Source organism: Portunus trituberculatus, chromosome 13 (genome assembly GCF_017591435.1).
Source record: "Portunus trituberculatus isolate SZX2019 chromosome 13, ASM1759143v1, whole genome shotgun sequence".
NCBI classification, from domain to species: domain Eukaryota; kingdom Metazoa; phylum Arthropoda; class Malacostraca; order Decapoda; family Portunidae; genus Portunus; species Portunus trituberculatus.
Window position 1 is genome coordinate 8583447 of NC_059267.1, and position 22696 is coordinate 8606142.

At 41.6% G+C, this 22696-nt stretch overlaps 1 protein-coding gene across 7 annotated transcripts; it reads left to right on the forward strand.

Moving 5' to 3' along the window:
- The first annotated feature begins 266 nt into the window (after positions 1 to 266).
- On the forward strand, positions 267 to 22474 carry LOC123503038 (N-acetylneuraminate 9-O-acetyltransferase-like). 7 transcript variants are annotated; one of them, XM_045252429.1, is made up of 16 exons: positions 267 to 290; positions 2599 to 2802; positions 3659 to 3755; positions 4125 to 4233; positions 4632 to 4772; positions 5483 to 5602; positions 12151 to 12285; positions 12546 to 12665; positions 15208 to 15323; positions 15715 to 15978; positions 16111 to 16259; positions 16638 to 16807; positions 17970 to 18215; positions 18619 to 18725; positions 21034 to 21250; positions 21917 to 22474. In XM_045252429.1, the coding sequence occupies exons 2-16, from the start codon at positions 2631 to 2633 to the stop codon at positions 22259 to 22261; spliced, it is 2508 nt and encodes an 835-aa protein (XP_045108364.1). In that variant the 5' UTR covers positions 267 to 290; positions 2599 to 2630; the 3' UTR covers positions 22262 to 22474. The 7 variants fall into 7 exon arrangements, with proteins under 7 accessions (XP_045108364.1, XP_045108360.1, XP_045108365.1 ...); XM_045252425.1 differs by lacking the exon at positions 267 to 290 and adding an exon at positions 314 to 575 and having other exon boundaries at positions 21917 to 22473; XM_045252430.1 differs by lacking the exon at positions 267 to 290 and adding an exon at positions 626 to 649.
- Positions 22475 to 22696: the final 222 nt, after the last annotated feature.

Below are 22696 nucleotides of genomic sequence, written 5' to 3' on the forward strand. Positions count from 1 at the left end.
GTTCCAAACTTGAGCTAACAGACTGCCCGGCCATTGTAGGGTCGGTAGGACTGCTAATGGTAAATCAAGGAGCTGTCCCATGCACATCCTTCCTCGGCCGCTGTGTGTGTGTGAAAAGAGGAAACAGGAAGACGAGGAGGAAGAGCGGGTGTGAATATGAAGATGGGATAGTCTGGGGGACGTGTCGCCACCACGCCTCGAGTCATTACCAGAAAACCAGCTGATTAGTGATAGTAGTGGTGGAGATCCTGTGTTTTACTTGCTATGATAGTCATTTCCTGAAGATAAAGGTGCGTAGTGGCAGGTGAGCACAAGGCTGCACACGGGGACAAGGGAACACTGCTGAAGGGGCCGAGTTACTTGAAGGGGGGGCGGTCCTTGCGAGGTTGTGGTGGTGGTGGTGTGTTCATGTTTTACATGCCATGGTGCTTATTTCTTAAAGATAAGGTGCGTAGGGGCCCAGTGAGGAGAGGGTGCACAGGGGTTCTGCTGAGGAGGGCGTGTCGTTACCTGAGGGAGGGGCGGTCGCAGTCTGTACGAGGTGGTGGTGGTGGCAGCGTGTTGGTGTTATGAAGGTACATACAAACTCGTGTCACCGTCTTATCTATGGCTTGCTTTTATTTCCAATGTTGCATGGAGTAAAATGAAGGTATGTTTTGCTATTTGCCAGGTAGATAAGGTCAGCATGATAACAGTACAGAGAGAATGGGTTAGCTGTGAGGTGTTTTGAAGGTACAGCCGAGTATTATCAGCTTTTCTTTGGCCTGCCTTTATTTTCATTGTAAGAGACAGGAAGGTGAAGGTTTGTTTTACTATTTCCCAGCAGGTAAGTTTCATTTCTTTATTCTATTTACTGTATGGGCTCTGAATAGAACAACTGTAGGTGTGTTTATCCAGGTTTGTTTACACCTGGCGTGGGTGGCAGGGCAACCAGTCTTAGCCAGTCCTAACCACTGCTTGCTCCCGTGTGATGGCTGATGGGGCTACGTGCATTGATCGTCTTAGCCTCACTGAGGGGCTATTATTAGTGTTAGACTGCATTTTTTAAATTTTGCCACTGTGGGTGAGTGAGGTTGGGTTAGGCTAGATATAGATGGTTAGAGATAAGTAGATGGGACCACACAGAGAAGGCAGTCATTCCAGGCACACAGTAGGGGGGGTTAAGTTTAGTTCATTTCTTTCCTTACTAATTTATTTTTGTGAAGGAGGGTCACTGGCCAGGGGTAACAAAACTATAAACAAAAAGACCCAATGAGGCAGTGGCGTAGCTAAGAGGGGACATAGAGGGAGGCCCACTTTCTTGGGGTAACCTTTTTGGTCCTCATAGTTGTCAGTTTTATGTTATTACACCTGTGCATGCTATTGATAATTAGGCTTAGGTTCATATTTTTTATACACACAGGCTTAGATGCATCTTTAATCTATGAGAAATTGCTAATTCGTTCTGAAAAAAAAAAAAAATAAAATAATAATATATATATATATATATATATATATATATATATATATATATATATATATATATATATATATATAACTTTAAAGGGTTAATGTGTACTGTATTATTGTATTACTCTGGGAAGGGTAGCAAACTCAAGGCTGTGGACAGTACCCTGGGCAGCAAAAACTGTAGCTACACCACTGCACTGAGGTGCCAGTCCTTGAACAGAGTTGAAAGCTGTTGTCAAAAATTACCAGGTAAATTGTCTTGAAACCTTCCTCTTGAAAGATTTCAAATCATATGAAGATGAAAGTACAGAAGGAGGCAGGGAGTTCTTGAATTTGTAGATGGAGTAGATGAACAACTATGGATTGGTTACATTAGGTTAGGTTAACTTGTAGATTGAAATAGATATAGATGGAAAACTGAATGCAGTTACTGTGAATCTTGTAGAATTAGTCTTGGTTTCATTATTTAATTCATTCAAACTATTGTGGACACGTGCAGAATGCCGTTCTCATGTGCATATTGTTGGTGGGTTAGTTTAGGATAGCTATAGATGGAGGTAGACAAATCTGTCACACTTCACTTCAACACTCAGGTTACTTTCTGGATGAATCTGTCATACCTCACTTCCTTCATCACACAATCTACCTTATGCATCAATTTATCATACCTCATTCTTTATCTTCAGGATTAATTTACCACACCTCATTTGCCCTCTGCATTAATTATCTGTATTTAATAATTAGTGACTCAATCTTCTTCAACATTCTCTGTAATAATGTGTTGTATCTCAGTTTTCTGCATTATTCTGTCATACTTCACTTCTCTCAACACTCAGACTACATGCTGCATTTTCATACCTTATTCTTCCTATGCATTAATCTGTTGTTTCATTCATCCTCTATTAATCTGTCTTACTTAAGTTTTTCCCCTGCAGTATTCTGTCCCACCTAACTCTTCCCCCCATCACAGGTTAGCCTCTGGCCTGCCTGCTGTGGTGCAAGATGACAGACAGGGAGGGCAGTCCACCGGACCTTCATGCCACCTTCCTATGCATTAATCTGTTGTCTCATTCATCCTCTATTAATCTGTCTTACTTAAGTTTTTCCCCTGCAGTATTCTGTCCCACCTAACTCTTCCCCCCATCACAGGTTAGCCTCTGGCCTGCCTGCTGTGGTGCAAGATGACAGACAGGGAGGGCAGTCCACCGGACCTTCATGCCACCACCTCCAAGCTGCAGCTGCCAGTCATTGAGGAGCTGAATCTGTATGTCAACTCAAAGATAGCCAAGATCTTTGCAACAGGAGTGGTGATTGTGTTCATCACCTACCATGGGTTCCTGCATGCTGTCGATGGTGAGTCAAGGCTCCATCTAACATACTTCTTGTTCCATCTATTGTTGTCTCAGAGTTGGAATAAGTGTAGGGAAAGGAACAGTCTCATTATAAAGGGGCTGTGTATGCTGTTAGGTCTTGCTGTAGAAGTATGTAGCTAGCTGTGCTACTGAAGTGTATTTGGATGGTCCATGAGACTGACTTTTTCCACCAGAGGCCAACAGGATCAAGAGTATGAATGATTAGTATATAAGTGTGTGTTGCATTGTCTGGATCACCCTGTGTTGGATTGTCAGCCTGGTGTATACATAGACAAATAGATGTATTGTTTTTATACCCATTTTTTATTAATACATTCTGCTGATCTGTTGCTCTGCTGAGGTTGTCTCAGTGCTTTGAAAATACTAATAGGTATATCAGTACATTCACTAATATTCCCTAGAGACTTAAATGTGAATATAAATGTAGGCAGGTAGATGCTTTGTCTCAGCTATTTTTTGTCATAGATTCAGGTCTCACATATAAGTAGACAACAACCAATCTTTGACCAACTGACTGAACTGAATCTCACTGGTTACATAATCCTTTTTTTATTTGTCTGGCCCATCATATATGAGTTCCAGCCTGATACATAGACAGCCGTGGTACAGTGGAACCATGCATGCTTTGGGGTCAGAGGGGTCTCCAAGCACATCGAATCCTGTCCACGGTCCAAGTGTAGGTTGGGCTTCCTCACTCGGGGCAACGGTTTCCTAGCGGGTGGGCTTTGAGATAGGAGGTACCCCAAAAAGTACCCCCTTTAGCCCATAAATTCCTATGAAAAGCCCACATGGTATAGAAAAAAAAAAATAGAGTAATTATATGTTTTCGTACCCAGGAGGAGATTCGTGTCAGCGGCTGCTCTCTGATGGACGGTTTCAGGGAGCGCTGGTGTGGCAGCCATATGGGTGTATGCTGCACACCTACTCCAACACGTGAGTACTGCTGAGTGTGGCTTGGGGTGAGACATCGAAAATATGTTGCCCTCATCCCTATGCTCTTCACCTCCTTTCAACATACCTGTAACTTGAATTCTTGTAAGAGGGAGGTTTTAAGACACTTCTGTTTTTTGGATAATCCTTTGGATCCTTTACTTTCACTGCAACACAAATCATCTTTCATTAATTACAGATCATTCTTGAGATTTTTTTCTTGTTTCAAACCATCCCTAACCATTACATTGCCTACAAATTTGAGAAACCTTCTATCCTTTAACCTATTCTTATTTTTCTACAAAAGTTTCAGTGTTGTGTTTTAGTGTGAAGTGCTCCATTGATGTGTTATAGAATTGTCCTCTCCCTCAGAGACTCCCGGCGCTGCATGCGATATGTGGCATTCCTCAAACAACAAAACCATATGCTATTCATTGGAGATTCAAGGATACGGCAGATGTTCCTTGCCATGGTGAAGCAGGTGTGTGGTGTCAAGTTCCTCTTCTATTCACAGTCTCATCATCACTACTCAGTACTTTGGTTTGTTCTTGTGTTGTGGATGAAGGAAGTTAGTGGTGATCATTGTTTGGGGTTTTTCACTCTCTCGGTCATTATGCTAATTCGTTGTTTTCACTAATTACAGAACATACTGTGGCAGTGAAGTGAATGAGTGGTGTATCTCTCTCTCTCTCTCTCTCTCTCTCTCTCTCTCTCTCTCTCTCTCTCTCTCTCTCTCTCTCTCTCAGGCACCTCAATAGGACTCCTTTTTTTGCAGTTTTTCTTGTCTATGGCTTGTCTTCCTCTTACAAAAATAAAATGAAAGATAAATAACACCTATCACCTCACAAAAACACAAAAACCGTCTGATTTCTCTGCCAGATTGCCGTGACCCATCCCAAGCTGCCAGAGTCACCCCATGAGGACATGCACTACAACGACACCAACCTACACCTCAACATTGACTTCTACTGGCGCCCAAGCATTGATGAGGAGTTTGCCAAGATTATCGGATACCTCAAGGTGTGTGCGTGTGTGTGTGTTTGTCTGTGTGTGTGTGTGTTGAAATCTTCCTTATGAAATGGCTCGGGTCAGATGTAAGAGGAAATGCAGATTGCCTTCTAGCTATGACTAAAACTTTTTCAATTGGGATGTTTCAAGACTTTTTTCACATTTGAACAATCCTTTAGTTCTTTTCCATTATAGACTGGCACCTCAGTGGGTCTTTTTTTCCATAGTTCTTGCAACCTGAGGCCAGTGATCCTCTTAAGTTGAAAGAACGTGGAAATAGGTAGGCTCATTCCATATGAGGCAAAGCCATTCATAGGGCTGTTGGCTTCTTGCAGCTTCCCTTATGTACAGGAACTGGTATTGTAGCCCTGATGGGTTTCTGCAGTCTTACATGTTTTCTTATGTTTATGTACAGTGTGTTTTCTTCTTTATTCCTCATTACCAGGGGGGTTAAGATTGTAAATGATGTATGTATGAGTGTATGGTGCTGTCTGGGCTGCCCTACTTGTGACTACTACTATTCCTTTCCAGCAGGATCTGACCAGGCTAAGAGTGGTGTGAATGATGTGTGTATGAGTTTGTGGTGCTTTTTTATCTGGGCTTCTGTGTTTGAGATTGCCACCTTGGTATACAGATAGATGTACAGTGACTGCCATGTTTGTTGTGTGTGCCTGACATTTTGCAGCCTCCTTAATGTTATGTTCTCATGTTCCTGTGCTCAGAGGAAGTCACCGCTGCCCAAGCTGATCGTGATGGGCAGTGCCACTCATGCCATCAAGAACCACAACGCCTCGACTGCTGCGCTGGAAGCTTACAAGAAAAATATCACTGCCATCTCATCTGTAAGTCTTCACATGATTTCTTTTATTTTCAGTCTAAATTGGAGTCTCTCTCTCTCTCTCTCTCTCTCTCTCTCTCTCTCTCTCTCTCTCTCTCTCTCTCTCTCTCTCTCTCTCTCTCTCTCTCTCTCTCTCTCTCTCTCTCTCTCTCTCTCTCTCTCTCTGACTGACTGAAGCAGTGTGGTGACGAGTGGACGTGTTGTGTGTGCGCTCCGTTTTTGGCTTGTTTGTGCTTGGTGTCTGTGTGTGGTGCTTTTGAATGTTAGTGAAGTGAAAGTGTGTACTGCAAGTGTTAGATTACAGTGAAATAGTGGTTAGAATCAGTGTTTGTGAGTTAAAAGTATTTTGGTAGAGCGAAGAGACTAGGCTTGTAACCGTCAAGTTGACCTTGAAAGAGGATTAGTTGATCTCACTTAGGCCCCCCACCACCGTGGTTCCCTCACCCCGCCGTCACCAAGTATTTTTATTTGTTTGTTAGCTACTTATAGTGTTCTTGTGAGTTAACAGATTGTAAATTAGTATGGCAGTAGCTACTGAGGTATATCAGAGTGTGATTGAGTGCGTGAAAGAGAGTGTTGAGGTGGGATTGGGCAAGTTTGTTGTGTGTGAGATGTGTGGGCATGACAGGAAGGTCGTTGACTTTTCTGAGTGTATGGTGTGTAGGCTCAAGAGCGAGAATTTAGTTCTTTCTCTTGAGCACCAAGAATTGCGAGAGGAAATGAGAAAGCTAAGTGAGGGGAAAAGTGCGAACAAAGTTCTCATCTTTGAGTTGAAGGAGGAGGTTAAGAGGCTTGGGGAGGCAGTGGAAAAAATTAGGCAGGAGATCAGTGTTAGGCCGAAGGTTGGACCTTCTGAGGGTGACAGGGTGGCTTGGCCCTCTGTCGGGAAGAGCAGAGTGGGGAAGAGGGAGCAGGCGAGCCAGACTGGGAAAGATAGTAGTCAGGATGGGCAGAGATGGCAGGTTGCGAGGGGAAGGAAAGCGGAGGCAGTTAGGGAGGATAGGACTAAACCTGTTGAGTGTGAAAATAGGTTCGGTTTGTTGGATGGGGAGGGGGGAGAGTGAGAGTGGAGTGAATGAGGTGGTTGTGGTGAGTGAAAGGAGAGAAAAGTGGGTAGAGGAGAGGAGGAGGAGGGTTGTGCCTAGCACACCTCAGGTGTGTGTGGTGGGTGACTCTCAGGTTAGGTACTTAGATAGCACTTTCTGTGGGAAAGACAGGGATAGGAGGACGAACATGTGTATGCCTGGTGCAAGTGTGAAGGCAGTGAGTGAGGAGGTGCAGAAGAGAGTTGGGGGATGGAGAGGGAGGGTGTAGTAGTTTTCCATGTAGGTGGGAACGATGTCAGAGCAGGTGGGTCGGAGGAGTTAGTGGCAAGATTTCAGGAAATGTTAGCCAAGATAAGGGAGAGTGGTAGGAGGTGTGTAGTGTCAGGAATCTTGCCTCATGTGTATGTTAGCAGGGAATGGTTGTCTAGGGCCATTGGTATGAATGATCGGGTAAAAGGGATGTATTTACCTATTTGTATTTACCTATTTGTGTATTACAGGGCCCGAGCTAAGCTCTCTCTGTCCTGTCTCCTTGTCCATTCCTGTCATATCTCTCTTTCATCTGATTGACACACACCGCATCAACGACATGACTGCTCAGTTTATTCCACTTATCAATGCTACGATGTGGGAAACTGTATTTTCTCATGTCATTTAGACAGATGTCCTTTATTAGCTTTTTTTCTATGTCCTCGGAGATAATTACTTGTGGTCACCTTTATCAACTCTCTATCCAGTATGTCAATCTTGTTCACCAATTTATACATAGTTATCATGTCTCCTCTTGTTCTTCTCTCTTCTAATGTGGTCAGCCCCAGCTTCCTCAGTCTTTCCTCATAGTCTAACTCCCTGAGTCCTGGTACCATCCTTGTTGCCAGCCTTTGTACCCTTTCTACCTTCTTCACATTTTTCTTCATATGTGGTGACCAGACACATGCTGCATATTCTAGCTGGGGTCTTATTAAGGTACATAATATCTTCTTCATCATTCCTTCATCTAGGTAGTGGAATGCAAGGCCAATATTTTGAAGCATGTTGTATGTTTTCCAAAAAATCTTGTTAATGTGTTTCTCCGGTGACAAAGTGTTTTGCACGGTTACTCCTAAGTCTTTCTCCTCATTGGTCTCTTTAATTTTCTCATCACCCAGTCTGTAATCCCAGTTTGGTCTGTATCTACTTCTTCCCATTTTCATAACATGGGTCTTGTCTATATTAAATTCCATCTGCCACTCTTTACTCCACTCATATATTTTATCAAGATCTTCCTGTAACTTGTTACAATCTTCCACATTCTTTACTCTCCTCATAATTTTAGTATCGTCCGCAAACATGTTCATATAACTGTCAATTCCTACTGGCATATCATTAACATAAATCAAAAACATGATGGGACCCAGCACTGACCCTTGTGGAACTCCACTGGTTACCTTCTTCCACTCGGACTTCTTTCCTCTCACCACTGTTCTCATTTATCTTCCCATTAAGTAATTTTCCATCCATTTTGCTAGTTTATCATTTACTCCTCCAGTCATCTTTAGTTTCCACATCAGTCTATTGTGTGGTACTTTATCAAAGGCCTTTCTCAAGTCCAGGTAGATAGTATCCACCCATCCTTCTCTATGTTGCAGTATGTCAGTCACTCTTGAATAAAAACATAATAAATTGGATACACACGATCTTCCTTTTCTGAAACCAAACTGCCTTTCACTCAGAATGTTTTCACTTTCTAAATACTCACTCCACTTAGCTTTAATTACTTCTTCACATACCTTGCACAATATACTAGTCAATGATACTGGTCTATAATTTAGCAGTTCCATTTTACTACCATTCTTATATATAGGCACAATGTCAGCTCTTTTCCACTCTTTCGGGACTAATCCTGTCGTATGGAGGTATCCACAATATCAAATATGGGGTTCATCAATTGATCCTTACATTCTTTTAGCAACCTCCCAGATATGCCATCAGGCCCCATTGATTTATTAATATCCAGATTGCTTATAATTTTCCTTACGTCTTCCTTAGTAACCATGATGTCATGTGTAAGGATGTGGGTGTCAGCTTTGTGGATGTATGGGATATGTTCTATGGGCGAAGGGATTTGTATGCTAGGGATGGTGTGCATCTGAGTAGGAAGGGTGTGGATGTGCTGAGTGGATGTCTGGAGGGGGGAGTTGGGATGGAGTGTAGGGGGTGAGGTAGCAAATGCATTCCAGAAGAAAGATGTTAGACATAAATTAGATAGGATAAACAGAGATAGTGAAAAGATTAGGAAAGATTTCCAGGTGCAAATAGGAGAGAATAAGATTAGGATTCCAAATAAGGAGACAGCATCTAGGAAGGTAGCAGGACTTAAATGTTTTTATGTAAATGCCAGGAGTCTTAGGAACAAGAAGGACGAGTTATCTAGTTATATAGTTGAGGAGGACTTAGATGTTGTATGTGTCACAGAGGCATGGGTAAATGAGGAAAAGTTTAGGAAAATAGGAAAGAATATGAAGTAGATGGATACATTATGTATTTACACCAGAGAATTGGTAGGATAGGTGGAGGAGTAGTTATTTATGTAAAAAATCCTTCATTTCCAGTCAGGTTAATGGTATTAAGGTAGATAACAGAGTAGAGTCCTTATGGCTGGATGTTAGAGTAAACAAAAGTAAGGTTATTAGAGTAGGAGCTTTTATAGACCACCTAACCAGTCAGCAGATGTAGACAACCTTATGGTAGATGAGATAAATAGGGGTGTACTAGTCAGACAATTATCTTAGGGATTTTAATCTTAAGTCAGTAAACTGGGAGAGGATGGTAGGAGATGCTAGTGAAAATAAGTTTATGGAAAGTTTTCAGGATAACTATTTAGTGCAGATGGTAGATAAACCTACTAGGGGGAGGAAGGTTTTAGACATAGTACTAACAAATATTGAGCATTGTTTAAAGGAAGTTGAGGTAGGAGAGACTTTAGCAAACAGTGACCATCATATAATTAGATTTATCATTAATTCCAGTAGGGATAATATAGTGAATAAGACTAGAGTCCCAAACTATCAGAAAGGCAATTATGGTAGGTTACGTCAGTTATTAGGAGAGGTAAACTGGGAAGATAGTTTTGGAAATAAAACTGCACAGGAGATGTGGGATATTTTTAAGGTTGTAGTAAAGGGTATAGTGATGCAGTGTATCCCTTACAAAGATATAAGGCAGAGAAACAGGAAGCCATTATGGTGGACTCACGAGATAGGTAGACAGATCAGAGAGAAGAAGAGGCATATAGAGAGTTGCAGAAAAGTGGGAAGATGTAGATTTGATTAGGTACAGACAGGTCAGGGATGATTTGAGTAAGGTTATAAAAAAAGTAAAAGGCAGGCAGAGATAAAACTAGCTAGAGCTGGGAGTAAAGATCCCAAAAATTATATAGTTATTACAAGGTCAGTGATAAAAGAAATAAGGATAGGATTGGACCACTCAGAAAAGATGGTGTAGTAGTGGATCAAAATGAAGACATAGTAGAATTATTGAATGAACAATTTTCTTCAGTATTTACTAGGAAAGAATAGGAAATCCTGTTACAAACAGTGCGACGAGTAGTTTAAGAGCTTTAGAAAATATTGATATAAAACCGGGAATTATTAGGAAATTTATTCTTGAACTAGACGATAGGAAAGCTAGTGGTCCTGATGAGCTACATGCCAGAGTACTTAGGGAGGGTGTAGACAGTATTTCTGAAGCACTTAAGTTAATCTTTGAAAGATCACTTAGGTTTGCTGAGATACCTCAGGACTGGAAGTTAGCTAATGTTACACCAATATTTAAAAAAGGTAGGAAGGATGATGCGAATAATTATAGACCGATCAGTTTAACTAGTATAGTATGTAAGATACTAGAGAAAATCATTAAGGGTAGTATTTGGGAGCATTTAAATGAGAATAGATTAATTAGAGATACCCAACATGGCTTTAGATCAGGGAGGTCCTGTCTTACAAATTTGCTCGATATCTTAGAATATATTACCAAGGAGTTAGATGATGGAAATAGCATAGATGTTATATATCTAGATTTTAGCAAGGCGTTTGATAAGGTACCGCATAGGAGGCTAGTGTACAAATTGAGACTACATGGGATAGGGGTAGGTTAGTTGATTGGATTAGTGAATGGCTTTCTGATAGGAAACAGAGAGTAGTATTAAATGGGGCAATGTCTGAGTGGAAGGAAGTGGTTAGTGGGTACCCCAAGGATCAGTGCTAGGACCTCTTCTTTTCTTGGTGTACATTAACGATTTAGATATAGGAATTAGTAGCAAAGTATCAAAGTTTGCAGATGATACTAAGATAGCATGTGCAGTACAGGGTGAAAAGGACAATTACAGAATACAACGAGACCTGGACAGGCTGATAGCATGGGCAGACAGGTGGCAGATGGAGTTTAATTCTAAAAGTGTCAGGTTATGCATTTAGGTAAAGACAACACAAACTTTAGCTATGAGATGGAGGGATGTTGGCTAGAGGCAGTAGAGGAGGAAAGGATTTAGGAGTAGTGATAGACAGGACTATGAAATTTTCAAAGCAATGTTTAGAAGCAAGAAATAGGGCAAATAGGATCCTGGGTTTTATAAATAGAAATGTTAGTTATAAAAGTAAGGAAGTGGTGCGTAGCTTATATAATTCCTATGTTAGGCCCCATTTAGAGTATTGCATACAGGCCTGGTCACCCCATTATAGGCAGGATATCAACATGTTAGAAGCAGTTCAGAGAAGAGCAACTAGGATGATACCAGCATTAAAGCGCCTGGAGTATAGAGATAGATTAAAGGAATTAAACATGTTTTCATTTGAGAGGAGATGTATAAGAGGATATGATAGAGTTATTTAAAATGTTCTCAGATACAAACTACATAGATGTGAGATCTTTCTTTACCTTAGAGGAGGGAAGTAGGACTAGAAATCATGGCAGGAAGATTAGAAAGCAAGGCTGCAGGTTAGATATAAGAAAATATTTCTTTAGTCATAGGGTGGTAGACTTCTGGAATGCATTGCCAGAGAGGTTGTAAATAGCACTAGTTTGACAATGTTTAAAACAGATTAGATAAGCACTTAAATGTATTAGATTTATAATTATGTATAGCGCTGCATGATAGTTTTTATAAGAAATTTACTATAGTTAAACAAGACATGATCCCCATGTATGGGGATCACAGATTGTAGAGGAATTCGCTGCAGGACTTAGCCCTGTTAATGGGCCAAATATTTAGAAATAGTATATATTGTATTGTGTACTTGTAAGTGTATCTTTAAGTACTGATGACGAGGTCGCTGTGCGACTGATACAGGATAACCTAGATGGGCTCTGGTGGCCCTTTGTTATCCTATTATTTATGTTATGTTATATGTTATGTTCTTAACTTTTCAACAATTCTTCTTCCTGTTCCGTATATTCCTACAGTAAGTGTCATGATCTTGGGGGTTCACATGTCCCTGCACTAAGCATCCCTGTGTCCTCTTCTCACCAGGCGCTGGACCAGATAGGCAACCGCACCCGCCTGCTGTGGATGCTGCAGGACCCAGTGGTGCCCGAGAGACTCAAGCCCCACCAGTGTGCCATCACCAATGACCAGGTCGACCTCTACAATATGGCAGCAATGGAGGTGTGTGTGGCAATATAAGTTAATCAGTCAGTCTGTGAGTCTCTTTATTTTCTTATTTTGTGTTTATATATTTTGTCTAATTTTGTTATTATTTTTTTTTTTTCAGATTTTAATCAATCTGTTCAGTTGTTCATTTTTTATTCTTACAGATTTATTTGTTTATCTATTTTTCTATTTGTTTTAATTTGATTATATTGTGTTTATTTATTTATTATTATTTTTTGTTTATGCATTATTTAATTCATTGTGGTGTTTTGCAGGTTCTTTATGACACCAAGGTGAGGATCTGGTCCAGTTCACGCCTGGTGGCTCAGGGCAGTATTGGCGGCTTCACAGATGGCATTCATGCCGGGAAGGTGGCTGTCAAGTATGACACTCAGGTAATGCATCTCGTGGGTGTGTGTGTGTGTGTATTTACCTAGTTGTATTTACCTAGTTGTAGTTTTACAGGGCCTGGGCTTTATGCTCGTGTGGCCCGTCTCCATATCTACACTTATCCAATCTTACTTTAAAAGTGTGCACACTCGTTGCAGACACTACTTCTTCATCTAAACTGTTCCACGTCTCAATACATCTCTGGAAACTATATTTTTAATATCTCTCAGACATCTTCCTTTCTCAGCTTTTTACTATGCGATCTTGTGCTTGGTGTCATATTCTTCTCTCAGGATCAGTTTCTCATTATCCACTTGGTCCATTCCGTTGATCAATTTATAGACTTGTATCAGGTCTCCTCTCTCCTTCTTTGTTCCAAGGTTGGTAGATCCATAGCCTTTAGTCTCTCCTCATATGTCATCCCTTCAAGTTCTGGGACCATTCTTGTAGCCATTTTTGTAGCTCTCCAATTTCCTTATGTGTTTCTTTTATGAGGGGTCCACACTACTCCTGCATATTCCAATCTGGGTCTTATTATAGTATTTATCAATTTCTTCATCATTTCTTTGTCCATGTAGTGAAATGCTACTCCAATATTCCTCAGCAAATTATATGTTTCTCTAAAAATTCTATCAATATGGCTTACTGGTTGATTGTTTTCTTCCATCGTCACTCCTAAGTCCTTTTCCTTTTTGACTTTCTCCAGTTCTACTCCATCTCCCATCTTATAGATTTCCACAGGTCGTCTTTCACTCTTTCCCATTTCCATGACATGGCTTTTGTTCACATTGAATTCCATTTCCCACTTCTTACTCCATTCCCAGATCTTATTTAGGTCTTCTTGCAGTATTTCACAATCCTCCTTTTGCTTTATAACTCTACACAGTTTCGTATCATCCACAAACAAATTTATGTAGCTGTTCACTCCTTCTGGCATGTCGTTAATATAAATGAGGAAAAGTACTGGTGCCAATACTGACCCCTGTGGCACTCCGCTTTCTACTGCTCTCCACTTAGACTTCATATCTTTAACTACCGTCCTTATTTCTCTCCCCCTCAAATAATTTTCTATCCATCTCAATGTGCTTCCTTTTAAGCCACCCTTCTCCTCTAACTTCCACAGTAATCTTGCATGTGGCACTTTGTCAAACGCCTTTTTTAAATCCAAATAGATGCAGTCAACCCATCCTCTCTCTCTTGTACTCTATCAACTATTCTAGAATAGAAACTCAATAAATTAGTTACACAAGACCGTCCTTTTCTAAAACCAAATTGGCTATTTGATATTAATTTGTTGTCTTCAAGGAACTCAATCCATTGTTTCTTTATTATTCTTTCACACATCTTGCATATTACACTAGTTAGTGATACCGGTCTGTAATTTAAAGGTTCTTCTTTCCTTCCGCTCTTATATATGGGAACCACCTCAGCTCTTTTCCATTCTACTGGCACTGTTCCATTTTCTATTGAGCATTTTATGATGTTGTATATAGGACTTGCTAGTTCTTCCCTACATTCTTTCAGTATTCTGCCTGAGACTTCATCCGGTCCCATTGCCTTCTCTTCATCCAGTTCCTTCATTAACTCTTTTATTTCAAGCTTGGTTACTTTAATCTCTTTCATATAGATTGTCTCTCCATTACCCTGTGGTGTGGGTGTGTGTGTGTGTAATTCACTGTTTGATCTGCTGCAGTCTCTGACGAGACAGCCAGACGTTACCCTACGGAACGAGCTCAGAGCTCATTATTTCCGATCTTGGGATAGGTCTGAGACCAGGCACACACCACACACCGGGACAACAAGGTCACAACTCCTCGATTTACATCCCGTACCTACTCACTGCTAGGTGAACAGGGGCTACACGTGAAAGGAGACACACCCAAATATCTCCACCCGGCCGGGGAATCGAACCCCGGTCATCTGGCTTGTGAAGCCAGCGCTCTAACCACTGAGCTACCGGCCGTGTGTGTGTGTGTGTGTGTGTGGAGCAGATGACAAAGTCTGATGCAGTAAAGAAAGTTATGTTCTCTTTGATGAGTGTGGTATTGCTGTCCACAGATTTTGATAATTTTGTTTTACATCTGTTTTAGTTCTAGATTTTGATGAGTAAGGTACAACTGTTCTCTATTTTGATGTTTTTTTTTTTTTTTTTTTTTTTTTTTCTCTCTCTCTCTCTCCACTGTATGTTGACATATTTGTTACAGCTCCTTTTCCTTCCAGATTTTAATGATTTTGTTACTGTTTTGATGAATACATTATATCTATTTTTTGTACAAATTTTGTATACAAATTTTAAAATTTGTTATAGTTGTTCTCCATCTATAGAATTTTTTATGTTCATCATGATTGTTTTTCCCTTGCAAATATTGGTCAGTTTGTAACATCTGTTTTTATTTTCTATATGAATGAATGTCACTGGTGTTTTCACTCCACAGATTTTGATCACTTTGTCACAATGTTTTCCTTTCCAAATTTTTATCACTATGTCACACTTGTTTTTTCCGTCCAGATTTTGATAAGTTTGTGAGAAGTGTCTTCCCTTCCCAGATCTTGATGAATCTGTACTGCAATGATCATCTCAACTTCAATGATGGCACATGTTGCAACTCCAGAGAGGCAGTGACCATGACGCAGATTGCAACCTTCGCTGCTCTCTGCTTCTGGTGAGGTGCCACACTCAGTAACCATTGAGACTTTTGTTTGTTCATTGTGGGGTAGGAAATGGTCTTATTATGAAGGGGCAGTGATAAACCTGTGTATGATACCAGTCTTTACAGTGGAAGTACCCTGCATGTGCTGTGGTCTCAGGATTGAAGTAGGTGTGGGGTAGGAACAGTCTCATAATGAAGGGCAAAGGTAAACTAGTGTATGTTGTTCAGCTAGTACCTGGGGATATAGTAGGGTAGTCCTTTCCACCAGAAGCCAACAGGGCTAAGTATGAATGATGTGTGTGTGAGTGTGTATGATGCTTTATCTGGTTATCTTTGTGCCATCCCTTCTTCCCTCCCTGTGCCCATTACCACCACCAGCACCTCACTGCTTCTTTCATTGCAGTCCCATCATTATGATTGCTGTGGCAGTCAAACAGTGGTTTTGTGTCTCTAATCACATGGGAGGAGGAAGTGGAGTAGGTGGAGGAGGAGGAAGTGGGACGTTGCCAGCAGCCCCGTCCTCATTGCCCAGTACGGAGTGTTCCCAGCACCGCCACAAGGCAGCCAGCATGGACACAAGGGGTGACCTGCACTCCTCCTACAGGGAGTTCCTCTTTGCATTGGGGAAGCTTGGTCTCATCATGGGATACTTCTTCCTCTGTGACAGGTATTGATGTCACCTACTCTTATTTTGCCTGTGTGTTTATTGTTATGTCCTGTGTTTAAAAGTTGAAGTATGGTGTTGTTCCTCATTACTTGTATTTGTAAAGAATCTAGTCAAGTTTATTTCACCTTATAGAACCAGTCTGTTTATGAAGGAGAACAAGTACTTCTCTCATCTTAACTTCTGGCTGCCACTGGGATATGTGTTTGCCCTGGGCCTCTTCTTCACTGAAGACACATCACACACCAGGCTGTTGCACCGTGACATGACAGACGAGTGGAAGGGTCAGTGTTGGGGCTGGGGTGTTAGGCTGTCATTCTGATATGTATTTTTTGTTGTTGGTAAATCTGATTTGGGGTAGTTTGTTGGTTTTGTTTTAAATTTAGTTGGTGTTTTTCAATAGTTTTTTTCTTATATTCTTCTTTCTCTTCCATCTTAGTGCTATTTCCTTCCTTACATTTTTTTTTTTTTTTTCCTCCACCACCTCTTCTTTATTTTCATCCTTGTCTAAATCCTCCTCTTTTACCATCTTTTGCTTCTCCTCTTCCTCTTTCTCCTTCACGCTTCTTCCTTATCCTCATTCTTTGCTTCCTAATCTTCTTTTACCACTACCACCACCACCACCACCATCCCCTCAGACACACCCACTATCACTCCCACAGGTTGGATGCAGCTGGTCATCCTCATCTACCACATGACAGGGGCCTCACAGGTGCTGCCGGTGTACATGCATGTGAGGGTGTTGGTCTCCTCCTACCTCTTCCTCACCGGCTATGGCCATTTCTCCTATTACTGGACTGGCCGGGACATGGGCATTGTGCGGTATTGTCAGGTGAGGAGAGGGAGTGATGGGTGACTGTCTTGTTGTTTTTGCTTCTTGTGACTTCATTCTTTTGTCTTTTTTTCATTGTGTGTTACTGCCAGATAAGGAGAGGAACTGGTTGCTAGCTGTTTTGTCTTAATTCTTGTGTCCTCCTTGTGTAATACAGTCAGGTGAGGAGAGGGAGTGGCAGTTGGCTGTCTAATTCTTAATTCTTGTGTCTTCCTTGTGGTCTCATTTCTGTGGTGTTTATATTAGGTTCTTGCTTTTTAATGTTGTTACTTATATTATTTTTGTTTAGTATAATTAGTGTTATTGATGTGAACTGGTCTTATTATTTTTTCTTTTTGTTTCTTTTAATTGCTGTTACTGATGTGATATTACTAAATTCATGTTATTATTACTTATGTTACTATTTTGTTCTATTGTTGTTATTTACTAGAAAGAATACAATTTTATCAGTGAATGTTGTTGGAGAGATGAAGATCAAGAGTCAGTGTCTTGGGAAGTTTGGAAGTTGGTGAGTGACAGAGGAACCACAACACTTAATGTCAGAAGTCAGAAGGTGGTGTGTGTCATGATGTCTTTGACTGCTGTACTTTGTGGCCTAACTCCTCTGAGCTTTTTGTGTAATACTTCTCATCACAAATGGAGGAGTGGAAGGGATGTGGTTTCTGATTACTACTATTTTCTGGACACTGGTTTGTTAATTGTCCTTGTAGGTTTTCTCTTCTTTCTTGCAGCTTCCCTCTTCTTTCTTGCAGCTTCCCTCTTCTTCCTTCTAGTTTTCCTGTTATTCCTTTTTGCAGCTTCCCTTTTCTTCCTTCTTGTAGTTTTCCTCATTCCTTTTTGCAGCTTCACTCTTCTTCCTTCCTGCAGCTTCACTCTTTTTCTTTCATTCAGCTTCCCTCTTTTCCTTCTTCCAGCTGTTCTCATCTTCCTTCTTGCAGCTTCTCTCTTCTTCCTTCTTGCAGCTTCTCTCTTCTTCCTTCTTGCAGCTTCTCTCTTGTTCCTTCTTGCAGCTTCTCTCTTCTTCCTTCTTGCAGCTTCTCTCTTTTATCCTCTTTTCTTGAAACTTTCTTCTTTTTCTTTCCTCTCTTGCAGCTTCCCTTTATTTTACTTCCATCTTCCCTCACATTCTTACTTTGTGATGTTCTCATGTCAATATCTGCAGGTTATGTTCCGTATCAACTTTGTGGTGGTGATCCTGTGTCTGGTGATGAACCGTCCTTACCAGTTCTACTACTTTGTGCCGCTGGTGTCATTCTGGTACACGGTGATGCACGTGACGCTGGTGCTGCCGCCACGCATCACCCGACCAGCACACGCCAACTCTGAAGCATCACCCTTCAATTATCTGTACAGCATCATCAAGTTCATCGGCCTGGGAGGATTCATCACTGTGCTCTTCCTGTCTGAGGTGTGTGTGTGTGTGTGTATGTTTGATTCGGTTTTCTGGCTAAAATCTGGGTGTTTAGAAATAGTCCTCTCTCTATCTCTCTCTCTCTCTCTCTCTCTCTCTCTCTCTCTCTCTCTCTCTCTCTCTCTCTCTCTCTCTCTCTCTCTCTCTCTCTCTCTCTCTCTCTCTCTCTCTCTCTCTCTCTCTCTCTCTCTCTCTCTCTCTCTCTCTCTCTCTCTCTCATGGTTTCTTCCTCAAAATATATAATTTTTCTCTATCATATTCTATTTAATTTCTTCTTATATATTATTAAGAATTCAACCACTAAACCAGTAATAAACATTAATAACCACTGACTACACCGCCTTAAATCTAGCAAGCTTAGTCACATGTCAGGGAGTTCAGGTGTGTTCTCCTCCTGCAGGTGTTCTTTGAGAAGATCTTTGTGATGCGTCCCTGGAAGGCGCTGTTTGTCACCACGGATGACGACATTCATGAGTGGTGGTTCAGGTGGCAGCTGGACAGATACAGGTGAGCTGGTCATGGGGAACTGTCATCAGGAGGGAGGTTTTAAGGCTCATCTCTTTGTAAATGCTAGGTGTTCTTTTATTTACACATGCACATGTACACACACACACACACACACACACACACACACACACACACACACACACACACACACACACACACACACACACACACACACGGCCCGGTAGCTCAGTGGTTAGAGCGCTGGCTTCACAAGCCAGATGACCGGGGTTCGATTCCCCGGCCGGGTGGAGATATTTGGGTGTGTCTCCTTTCACGTGTAGCCCCTGTTCACCTAGCAGTGAGTAGGTATGGGATGTAAATCGAGGAGTAGTGACCTTGTTGTCCCGGTGTGTGGTGTGTGCCTGGTCTCAGGCCTATCCGAAGATCGGAAATAATGAGCTCTGAGCTCGTTCCGTAGGGTAACGTCTGGCTGTCTCGTCAGAGACTGCAGCAGATCAAACAATGAATTACACACACACACACACACACACACACACACACACACACACGCCACGTAGTGTAGTGGTTAGCACGCTCAACTTACACTCGAGAGGGTCTAGGTTCGAATCCCAGAGGCAGCGAGGCAAATGGGCAAAGCCTCTTAATGTGTAGCCCCCTGTTCACCTAGCAGTAAGTAGGTATGGGATGTAACTCGAGGGGTTGTGGCCTCGCTTTCTCAGTGTGTGGAGTGTGTTGTGGTCTCAGTCCTACCTGAAGATCAGTGTATGAGCTCTGAGCTCACTCCGTAATGGGGAAGACTGGCTGGGTGACCAGCAGACGACCGAGGTGAATTACACACACACACACACACACACACACACACACACACACACACACACACACACACACACACACACACACACACACACAGTGGCATAGTGGATAAGGTGGTGAGCGTGGGATCGGGCAGACGTCCACGCGTAGGTTCAAATCCCACCACGTACAGCCTTAAAACACTTCGCCATTTGTCGAGTAGTTTAAAGTTACCTACATATCACCATGATACCCAGGTTCTAGGTGGTTACACTCAAGATGAGCTAGGGTGGTGATATGGGCCTTAATATGGGTACCACTATAAGTAAAATTGCCTGCACCACTAATGGGCGGAAGCTGAACAGCACTTTCCATACACTCTTCAAGTGTGCCTACAGGTGCTATAGGCCTTACCGTACAAAAAAAAAAAAACACACACACACACACACACCGGTATGGAACTATTTGATGGGAGAGGAACAAATAATGAAGACTAAAAAAGAAAAAGATCTGGGAGTGATCATACAGGAAAATCTGAGCCCCAAAAAACACATAAGCAAGATATTTGGATTATCATATAAGCTGGTAACTAATATAAGAGTGGCATTTCAATACATGGACAAAGATATGATGAAAAAAAGTCATCACAAGTATGATATGTCCAAGGCTGGAATATGCAGCAGTGATGTGGTCTCCAAGCTCTAAAAAGGATATAATAAAATTGGAAAGGACACAGAAGATTGCTACAAAGATGGTGCCGGAATTAAAGGACCTAACATATGAAGAACGACTGAAGGAAATGGGGACTGCCAACCTTACTAGATAGAAGAGAACATAGGGACCTAATAACAATGCATAAGATAGTCAATGGCATTGAAAGGATAGACAAAGAAGACCTGGTGCTATTGACAGAAGAAGATAGAAGGATAAGAGGACATGAAAAGAAGATCAGGATGAGGCAGTGTGTGAAGGATATTGGAAAATACAGTTTTCCACATAGAACGATGGAAAAGTGGAATGCATTGGATAATGAAGTTGTTGCAGCACATGATGTGCATAACTTTAAGGAAAAATTAGATAAATGGAGACATGGAGACAGGACACTATGAACCCTGCTCAAACCCAGTACAATACAACTAGGTAAATACACACACACTATAATGTAGAGGCTGTTCAACCATTACAGTTTCTAACAAAGTTATTGTAGATATCAGTATTTCTAGTCTTTATTTCCAAGAAATCTTAATTACCATAAAGCAAGACTTAGATGGATGTGATAGAGAGGGTGTTTGAGGAATGTACAAACAAGGAGGGAGTGGTGATGGTGAGGCAGATAATTTATGGAGTACAGTTGAGAAAGGAGGTATGGCTTAATAAATGTCATGACTTCTGGCATATGATATTCACCTATTAGAATTCCTTGAGTTGACATGTTGCTTTAGCTAAGAATAAGGTTAGGAAGGCTGTTTCATCAAGTAGGGAGCCATCTGTACTTCACAATAACAACAATCATCTTAAGAAGACGAATCAGTAATGTGGTGTTTGGTTGTTCCAGCTTGCTGTATGGCATGATGTTCTCGCTGGTGTACAACGCCCTCACACAGTATAGCCTCATCAACGACCAGAGCAACTCAAACATTCTCAGCGGCCGCCTTGCCCTGCTGGTGTCTTTTGCCGCCACTGTCTTCATTGCCTCCTACACCACCATGACTGTCATCTGCACCAACAAGCCAGACTGCAATGAGATACACCCCTATGTGGTCTGGGTGCCAGTGAGTGTTGTAGTCTGGCTGTGGTGTTCTGGGTTAAGCTGCTGTGTTTGGTTCAGTCTTGATTAATGTATCTTAATGATCCTCATGTTTTGATATTACTTTAATTTATTCTCTCCTTGACTGCTCTCTAATGTCCCTTGTTTTTTTATATCACTATATCCTCTTTTCTCAGTTCATTTGTTAAATATTCCCTGTTTTCAGCTCATTATGTCCTATTCTCTCCCTAACTATTCTCTAAATATTCTGTTTTTATCTGTTGTCCTCTTTTCTCTAAAATCATTTGCTAACATCCCTTGTCTGTTCACCTCATGTCCTCTTTTGCCTCAGAGTCTTGTGTGTTTTTAATTGAGTATGTCTTCTCTCTGACTATTTGCTAAATAATCCTTTATTTTTTACCTCACCCCATCTTCCTCTCCTTCAGGTCATCAGTTTCGTCATGTCCCAGAATGTGGTTTTTAAATATTTCATGTGTTTTTACCTCACTGTATCCTCTTCTTCAGATTACTTCCTAAATATCTCATATGTTTTAGATTCCCTGTGTCCTTCTCTTTCCCTATTGGCTTTCCAAATATTCCTTGTACTTTCAATTACTTGTTCTGTTTGCTCTCATGCCACTTCCTGAATATCACTTACATTCTCACCATACCGTGTGCTTCTGTTCCTCAGATCACGGGCTTCATCGTGCTGCGGAACATGGTTGGCATTCTGCGGACCCGTTACTCATCGTTCTTTGCCTGGTTTGGCCGCATCTCACTGGAGCTGTTCGTGTGTCAGTACCATGTGTGGCTGGCAGCCGACACTCATGGTGTGCTAGTGCTCATCCCCTCCTACCCAGTGGCCAATGTGCTTGTCACCTCCTTCATTTTCATTTGCATCTGTCATGAGCTTCACCACATCACTGACGTCCTCACACCCTTCTTGGTGCCCAATGACTCCCTTAGGGCTGTGCGGAACCTCTCAGTGTTTCTTTTCCTCCTCATGGCCATTGGTGTGCATGATGGAGTGTTCTAGTGAGTCTCTGTTTACATAAGAGAAGCTTTGGCCAAGGGAGTGAAAAAAGGCTCACTGAGAGTGCCAGTCCTAAAAGAGAGGTCAAAAGGATCAATGAAATTTAAAGTTGACTGTCTTGAAACCTCCCTTTTATGCTGGTAACACACACTCTCTCTCTCTCTCTCTCTCTCTCTCTCTCTCTCTCTCTCTCTCTCTCTCTCTCTCTCTCTCTCTCTCTCTCTCTCTCTCTCTCTCTCTCTCTCTCTCTCTCTCTCTCTCTCTCTCTCTCTCTCTCTCTCTCTCTCTCTCTCTCTCTCTCTCTCTCTCTCTCTCTCTCTCTCTCTCTCTCTCTCTCTCTCTCTCTCTCACCAGCTCTTTGTAAAGGGAGTGTAAATGTGACATATATTAATGAGTGTATGATTTATTAGGATTCCAGTGTCATATAGTGTAAGGATG

What these genes read in the sequence shown, in the direction of transcription:
- LOC123503038 (XM_045252429.1), top strand. Translation starts at nt 2,631, where the DNA reads ATGACAGACAGGGAGGGCAGTCCACCGGACCTTCATGCCACCACCTCC. An exon ending in CTGCACACCTACTCCAACAC is followed by an intron (nt 3,756 to 4,124) that starts GTGAGTACTGCT and finishes CCTCTCCCTCAG; the next exon opens with AGACTCCCGGCGCTGCATGC. An exon ending in ACAATATGGCAGCAATGGAG is followed by an intron (nt 12,286 to 12,545) that starts GTGTGTGTGGCA and finishes GGTGTTTTGCAG; the next exon opens with GTTCTTTATGACACCAAGGT.